Genomic DNA, 9122 nt, shown 5'->3' on the forward strand with positions numbered 1-9122 from the left:
TACATATATATATATATATATATGTATATATATATATATGTATATATAACAGGATATTCACTATTTAAAGCATATCCAGAATGCAGTAACTTGATGGTGTGCGATTTAGAGTTTCGCCGGATTCCTCCGCAAATTTTTTCAATCTGCTTTCTTCACCGCATCCGGAATTCGTTAGAGTACAGCTGGTTACGAAGCGACGCATCTACCGAAATGTCCACCTGAACTGTCGTTCAGGAATACTGGATGCATTTATATCCAATTCTCATGGTTCTATGAAAAGGTTTTATGAGCAGACAGCCTCACCAGTACTACACCTAAGCCAATATGACACATTTTACTATCGTATCATTAGTAGTGTTATTCTCGTCCCATCATAAGGAGATCATTATGGTGATTAGTATTTAATGGGAATAGGAGCAAGGATATATGAGCCGTGTTGACGAACTTCATTTCTGTGGGCTATTCGTCAAGTAGAACTTCCCTACCCTCATCCATGTGGAATTCGCAGCCGTGTCACCAACACACACAAATGTGGAATGTGAAATGTGGAATCATATTTTATCCATAATCCAGGCTTCGAATTTTCCATCTTGATGTCCTGTTAGGTATAGCTTCAAACGGCCGTCGCAACGTCATACAGATGATGAAATTTTGAGGTCATTCTCGGTGTAACGCCACTTGATGGTCTACATGTATGTATGCCAATAGAACGGATGTGTCAGACTACTTGAGGACTGGAACGCTAGCGAAATGCCTTGGAATATAGCATTGATCAGGGATCGCTGTACTAGTTCATAACAAGTCCTGGTCCTGGATTCAGACATAAAACAGGCGATCGCGTGTGAGCATGAGGACATGTGTAAATGAATATTGTGACATTCACCGTGCATTGGACGCGATGGCCCATTCGGTTCATTGACGCAAAACGACCCTGTCCTTCTTCTATGTGGTAGGGTTAACAGCCACAATACGAAGGCGATAGATTTGATGCAAGCCCGCAGTTGGTTGCACGAGACTGCCAAGTATGTCAGGGTAATTTATCGTTGGTTTGTCACGTCAGGCGATCCGCTCCCGTAAGACGATATTCCACAGCGTGACTCAGTTGACTGGAAATTTATACACAGTGAATTTCCAAATCATGGCTGATAGCCATCAAATCGAGTTTGATTCACGAACTTGGACAAATCAGCATAGAACAACGTGGCCTTGAAAATCAAGCTGACGCGAGGTTAGTGAGCAGATGAATGAACCGTTGTGTTCAACCGTAAGCATGAGTGTTGGGTTGGATTGATTGCACGTAACATTAAAGCAGCACTCTACACACAGCGGGTGCAAGGCATTCCGTTATGCGCAGCAGAAGTATTCCGTTTATTTCAGATGGTCTCCATTTCTAGAAAACCTGATTCCAGAAGAGCTGCTTGGTCGGGGACAGAATTCGGCCGGTAGGAATATCCTCTTGGGACATCTATGCGACGGACATGACTCGCTTAGTTACACTACTTGCAGTGTTAGTGGGGAGTACTTAGGCCTCCGTCGGAATTTGAACTCATTTCTGATGATTATCGAATTTTGACTTCATGTTCAGCCGCAGTGTACTCGATATTGCAACTATTTTTTTCCCGATTATTTGAACAATATCAGGCATTTTACGCACTCGGAAATCATCATTCTGTCGGTTGTAGGCGATAAGTGAGCAACATGAAGAGATTTGCATTAATATGTGATCCTCTTCAACTACACATCCGGTCAAATCAGGAATATTGCGATCGGGCGACAGAGTGCACCAAGCGGTTTGGCCACGACAATTCTACTTCTCAGTGCTGGTGATGCGTTCTTGGTGATACATTGAATGAACGAACAAAGACTAGGATATTTATGCATCCATTCCTAGCTCGTGTAAAACGCTTCTTCAAAAACAGTAAATGCATTTAACGACATACACAAAGACTTACATGAACAAGATATCTGCAACTTCGAAAATGATTAGTTCGAATTAGGGACATTCTGATGGTCTTCTCTGGGTAGGTTGGTTAGTTGAGCCACAGGCATTTAAAAGCAGATGCCAGAGTAAACAAAGAGTTGCAGCAAATATTACCCGGATGAACTAGCAACGACTCAGTCTATGGTAGTATCGCATTTTGATCAAACGAACGCAACTACCGAGTATTAAACACCAAACAACAGTTGGTTTGCCACACGGTGCCTTCATCTTGTAATAATCATGCGTTTGCCCTAGGCCGATGTTAGACTGACTTAATCCAAATGCAATTGCCGATATATTCTCAATGGTACAAATGAATTTCTTCACTTGAATTAAAATGTGTGTTTGGTAAGATAAAGCATGTTTCGATGTAGAATATTCCAGTCATTTGAGGTGTTCAACTAAATTTGGGATGCTCACTTTTCTTAAGTTGGTCCAATAGGATGAACCATTCATCATAAAGCCCATTCATCTAGGTTCAGAATAATGGATGTTGGAATAGATGGTCGACACGTAAAATAGCTCTGAATCTAAGAGGAGTTCTAATGATTGATGACTCAAGCGAAAGTAATCACGATATGTAGGAATCAAATTGTGGAATTTTATGAACCACTGACGTAAATCGACTTCGTCCTGTCCAGAAGTTGACTCAAGCGAAAGTAATCACGATATGTAGGAATCAAATTGTGGAATTTTATGAACCAATGACGTAAATCGAATTCGTCCTGTGCAGAGTTCGCCACGCAATTGAAAGCTTAGATTTCGTCACCATTTTTCTCATTCAATATTTGGTGAGGTAACATATGGTATCGAATTTGCGTAAACAGATAGTTGGGGTCCAACTATAAACTCCAAGCAATAATCATGATAGAATCATCATCAAGTATCTAAGTGAGACACGCTCTATCTCTCGTTGCACACAACAGCGTGAAAATGAAGTCCAGCGATTTTGGCGATTTGACGAAGGTTAGAGGAATCCTCGATGAATGTCAACAAAATATTTTGTTATACAAAATAATCGAGAATTCAGGTAAAACCATTTCATTCTGATTGAGAATCATCCGGAGTGCGCAACCCAAAAGAATCCATTAGCTATTTCGAATCCGCCACCTCGTGTTGGTAAAAGAGGTCCTCAGTCGTTGGGCCATAGCGGTTGTTCAACACTGTGATTAAGTGGTCCTTGGACAGGACCTCGTTCATTCTCCAGTAGCCGGGCCAATATTACTTACTCACACTCATCGACCAGCCACCCGAGTAATGATTCCTGAGCTGATTATTTCACTCATCAAGTGCATTTCATTCTAAAATCTTCTTGCGGAATTATTGGAAAAGGGTTTTTTATGCGGGCGAATTTAAGCTCTTCTCAACCTAATACAACTGCTCCTGAGTGTGCTCAATACTAAGCCTCTTCAAGGTGTTTGGCAGCTAGTCAGTTGGATTTGAAATGCTTCAGCTGAAGCATCCATATCACAAGTACAATAGTGGAGAGTCAGGCCACTGCGTATATGGCATATTTGGTGCACATCATTTGTGATACACAACCACAACTTTTGTCCTTGCTAACAGCCACAATGTGACTGATTTACAAAATGAAACAAGGGACATCCTCAAACTCGCATGGAAATTCACGTACCCCATACCCCAAATCTCACCCAAACGCACATCAACAAAAGAGAATCCCTATCAGATATCGCACCCGTTTTTAAAGAAACTCGGTCGTGTTCCGTTTGTGCACACGTAAATATGGGTAACTTACAAAATGTGTTAGCTATTCGGATACGCTGATTTGCGGTCACGTTGCTCGATATTAATGGAGAATTCTTCAGATGCACACAATATGAACGCTTATTGTGAATTCATATTTGTTAGGCTGCGCTTTCGCGCTTGCAACTCGTTTTTCCACCGTAAGGTTTAGACATTCGTTCGCCACTTTTATTTATCTATTATGTTCAGTTGTCGTAACTTGGATTGGATTATGCGTAGATTTTCACGAACTCGGATGTGGAAACAGAGTATACCGTATTTCACTGGACGACAATGATCCTCTAACAACTTCCGTTGACTTACATCCTGAGGGAGTTTTCCGGCTGTATATCATGTAACAAAATTTTATTCGAGAAATTGTCGCATTTGCTCGATCACATCACCAGTCTCTAATGCAGATTCAAAGAAAGGGGAGAATGTTGAATGACAGTGAAACTAGAGAATGGCAGACCACAACGCAATGCGAATCAAAGCCAGAAAGAACAATCTAATAACATTAGAAGCCGTTGGGATAACCAATCAACACAAAGGAACACAGACGACAACGCAACGATGATCACAAACGGACCGATAGATTCACTAATTTCGTTACACTTCAAGTAGCCAATCACGTCAGAAGATAACAGGTAGTCTTGGACTGCTATATAAACACGCAGGCAAGGAAGAAGTACCCACCCAACTGCGCACTGGTGATGTCTCCACGTATGGTGACCAAACGTTTGCAAGTCGATTGCCAAGCTCGGCGAACAGATCAACAGCCACCTGATCAACAACCAATAAACTTACCCGAGCTACCAATATTTCACCACATTACCAGTTGGGATCCATCTAAGTAGTTCCCTAAGGCTTTGAAGCCTCCTGTTCATTCACTCGTTCAAGAGAACTTGTGTGTTGTTTCGAACTTCTCAGGTGTGCGCTTCTAAGAAATATGTTTACAATAATCTTGCAAGAGATCTAACAAAGTTGAATAGGTGCGATTAGAAGCTCAGAAGAATAGATTAGAAAGGCTCAACTCACCGACTTTGGTTCCAAAATAATGAACTGGAACTATTGAGTTGGTACTTGAAAATGAGGGTAGAAGTGGGTTTAAGGTGTAGAATGAAGGACACTCACAAGCACTTAATCAAGTATGTGTCAGCCGTTTTTGCAAAGTCCTCTCCGCGTCAGGTTGTGGAATATGTTTTCGAGTTATGCACCACGCACAAAACTGCCACAAGTGTTCCTTTATGACAATTAGGATAGCTGATTTTTTGGTGCAATGAAAATATCCGCAATGAATTCTATGGCCGGGTTTTGAAACCTCACTGATATGGCAATGGACAGCCAGTTGATGCATCTAACTGCAAACGTCTTATTGGAGTGATTACAAGACAGCTTCTTGATTTTATCAATAACCGTAGACGAACGATATTTGAAAGTCATTTCGGTTTTTGACAACCAGTACCCACTGTAAGAACCCACACATCTACATAAAACGTTTACGTCAAAATTTTTGGCGTCTCGTAATCAATAATCTTGTAGGATCCTCGGCTATTTTAGTTTTTCTTACCCGTTAGACGGAACTCTGGCTTCAAACGGCCACTCAGGGGAAAATATCGATTTTCGCAGCCGGTCAAGGCCGAATCGAAAGCTCAATTAATTCACAAGAGGGAAAGTTTCATTCAGGCTTCACTTTAGGGGGCATCATCTGACTCAATTCTCACTTCAAATAGTTCATGTTGAAAGCCATCCCAGGCAGCAGTCTGTAATCAACGAGACTAATTAACCAGAAATCTGAGAAGAATCTCTTCTGATCGCACACTGTGTATCAGCTTACATGCAAACCACTGCGAAATATACATTGACAGAACGAATAAGATGTTTGGTGATTGTCCATCGAAATAATTGTCTCACTAGTTGGGTCACCAGACTATTCGACTGACCGATGATCTGAAAGCTGAGACCAAGTCGACTGCCTCGTCGATCACGTGACGCATCTCAAACACTGTTACTCCTAATGATGTTTTACGACTTTAACTCCAGTTTGTCACACCCTCTCGTTATATTTCAGCTGGGTTATTTTGAGTAATCAATTCGAACCCGTGTTCTGAACACAACAGACGTTCATACGAGGTGCATAACTGACATCGTGAGTGGCGCACGATAAGGGAGGTGCCCGATTGGTTGCTGTCTGAATTATCCTGAGTTGACCAGTGTCGATGAATTGCAACTAGTTTAAATCAACTGTCCACTTCTTCTTGGTATATCAGCAAAGAGTGACTTCTGTCAAGAAAACGATTCCTTTCAAGTTATAAGCATTCCACCACACTTCAGCAATAGTTATGTTGCTCGGAAAAAGACTGAACTTCACGCAAAGAGTAAAAACTGCATCAGAGAAATCGTTACTTAGGGAAATAATTATGCAGTTTTGGTCGTGTGACTTATGGCTAAACGGCGCCATATCCTTCCTAGGGCCTACGTACTTAGACTGCTGGTTGGTTGGTGGTGGCCCAGTGGTTGAGTGTTCGAACTACCAGCCAGGAGCTGGCGTTTCGAAACTTTAGTGGGGTTTTATGAGGCGTGCGCTGCTGATGAGACCCAATCAGGTTAAAGCAGCTGCGCACTGCTTTTCGGCTTCCAGGCACAGACTGGATTTCCTAGTCGTCGCTTTCTAGCTCTACCGAAATAATGAGTGTTAGAGAAAACCACCGCGATTCAAGCCAACCGTCTTCATATGCAATTTAGATACAAGGTGATACCTGAGCAAATTTCGAAAAAATACCAGTTTTGGTTTGCCAAACATGATAAATAACACGATGGGTTGCCTCTGCACAGAATGTCATTTTACGTCATCAGTGCAATTCATCGTAATTTATCTGGTTTAAACTATCAATCAGTGGAAATTTTTCAAAATCAGCACTCTCTTTACGTCATTTCCCCCTCCTATTCCTGATGTACGTTGTTATATATGACGCGGATGTCTGAGAATTCCATTGTTTGAAACAACTAGAAACACTGGGTTTGCATGATGGATGATCCATTGTATTGTTTCAACCGAGAAAAGCAAACAACCCACTTCAAGGTGAACGTCGTCAGATGAATAAAGTGCTTTACACCGAAAAGCGACGTGAAATCAAAAACAGGTAACCCCCGAAAGTGAGGAGAGCTATTTGTAGGCACCACAATAGCTGATCCAATTTGGTACCATGAAGGACAATTACTTATCTTACCCCAAAGTAGTATCTTTCACCGCTGATTGGAACCCATTTTTCTACGATATTTTAAAAGGCTTTCTACTAAATGAAACGACATACTTTTCGTAAGGTAGCAGCTTTTCACATTCCGCGTTGGGTTGATTTCGCTACAAACCTATTGTAAGTTGTTTAAATTGCCATACCTTTGACATGTTATGTAACTATACCCTTCCCTTAAGAAATTTAATATCTAGCACTGGCTACACTCAACGTTCTGTCATGTCGTAAGCATCCAATGCGGTATGGCTTTATTGCTGAAGATGATAACACATTTGACGCATCTTCAGTAAGAGGGGTCGTCTCCTGTGGATCCAACGATGAGGAAAGTTGCTTATAAGTGGTAGAGTTGTTCTGTCAAGTCGTCAAACTGTCAGGATTATTATCCATAGTTTGACATCAGGCTTTAACACTGATGCTTCGCTGCCGTACAGCCACCGTTCAATTTAGAAGCCTTTTTTGAGGAAAATGAGAAACCGTGGGCTGGGATTTTAATTGGTTCTAGGTTATAATAATCATTCCTGGGTGCTAACGCCTCCAGACACTCATTCAGCAAATTGGGACGGAAAATCAAAACAAGAGCACAACTGACACCGATTGGCGTCTCCAACCAGGCACAGTAGAAACTAGACGATCTCCTGGTAGGTGAGTCGCGTCAACATCACCCAGGCTTTTGTTAGCCTCTTTCATACCCTTCTGTCAGGTCAAGGGTTGTCTACCTCCCTTCGATGAATGTGTCCGTTATACAACCTAACCGTCACAAACGAAAGGGATGAGTTTGTTCAGTTCACCCTAAAACACTTACGCCTTCTTCACCTCTTCAAAGACGAAATCAATATCGTCTGCATGTTTCAGATCAACTAGGTTTTCTTCACAGGCCATTTTAACACGGGGTTTTAAAGACATTCGAGCGTTCGTCTTTTCAGCTCAGTGATGACAAAAGTAAATTGGAATGGAGAGAGTAAGCACACCTGACGGACACCGCCTTGTTTAGGGAGACTTTTGGAGAACCCTCTGTATACATTCACAGGTCCGGATGTCTGAGACTGAAAAGAACGTACACTTTTCACAAACGTCCGGAGCATTCCTTGCTGTGTAAGTGTTTTAAACTAAGCATGCAGGTCAGCTGAGTCGAATACGTCATGGTGATCTGGGTGTACTAAAATTGTGGGTCGTTTGTACGTATGGCGTTGTTATAGCACCTGATGGAGTGTCAACACAACCATTACGAGTCCAGGATCTCTTACTGCTCCCGAGTCGGTGCCTCAAGAGCCACAAGTGACGCTGACAACACACATTGGCTACCAAACTCATTACGAGACCCTTTCCTGAAACAATCCACTCTCGCCAACTCTCCCTAGTTCTGAGACAGCCTCATTTTCCAAACTGCGGGAGAACAGATCAGGTAGCGACGACCTAGGACTTCAACACGATAATTGGGCAATGCGGATGGGATATCATCCTGACAAAGAGCTCGGTGGCGCTTGAGAGAACATATGCAGCAATAAACACAAAGACAGTAGATGTTTATACCGCTCATCGGGCGGGATTTTACGTGAGACATAGACTCCAGCGGAGTGGCACGTGATGTCAGGGTGACTGTTGTTCGAAGCATTTGGCCCAACTACTCAGGCCTTGTCGTCTATTCAAGATGGACGCTCTATCCAGATCCTTGTAATTTCGGTCACAGGTAATGTCTGGAACCGGTCTCGCGGATCGCCTCAACTAATCTTTGGGCTTTCACGGCCTCTTCCATTTCCTTACTTTTCAGTTCCACCAAAATTCATGGGCAGCGCGCACGCCCACCTTTTCTTGATGTCTGATAATTTGTTGGGCCAAGTTATGTTCGGGACCGACGGTGATGTCTCAGCATTGCTTTTGTTGATAACGAAAGTTGTTGTGACAGCTCTGTTGGGGTTGCTTTGAACTTTTTGATGGGTTCTGGGGTGGTTTTCGTGTATGCTACTTGTTTGCTTACAACAGGTTGGCCTGGGTCACCACATCGTCGGTGTATTGTCGGTGACACGGTGATTGGCGTTGGATGTAAGAATGGCTGTATACAAGGCTGTCTGAAGAATCTAACATAAGCTAATTAAATCTGTAATCGGTGTCCCTAGCTTATAGATCAGTATCTATCTAAAATTGTT

General features: G+C 42.4%; 1 protein-coding gene across 1 annotated transcript in view; it reads right to left on the minus strand.

The window, feature by feature from the left end:
- The window catches only part of T265_15637 (hypothetical protein), a gene marked incomplete at both ends in the record, with an annotated part of 10195 nt that extends 2338 nt beyond the window's left edge, over positions 1 to 7857 (minus strand). Inside the window, one exon of the mRNA XM_009178826.1 lies at positions 7781 to 7857. Coding sequence (XP_009177090.1) covers positions 7781 to 7857 — 77 coding nt within the window. The remainder of the gene's footprint in view (positions 1 to 7780) is intronic.
- Between the last annotated feature and the right edge of the window lie 1265 nt (positions 7858 to 9122).

The sequence above is a fragment of the Opisthorchis viverrini genome (genome assembly GCF_000715545.1).
Source record: "Opisthorchis viverrini unplaced genomic scaffold opera_v5_691, whole genome shotgun sequence".
NCBI classification, from domain to species: domain Eukaryota; kingdom Metazoa; phylum Platyhelminthes; class Trematoda; order Opisthorchiida; family Opisthorchiidae; genus Opisthorchis; species Opisthorchis viverrini.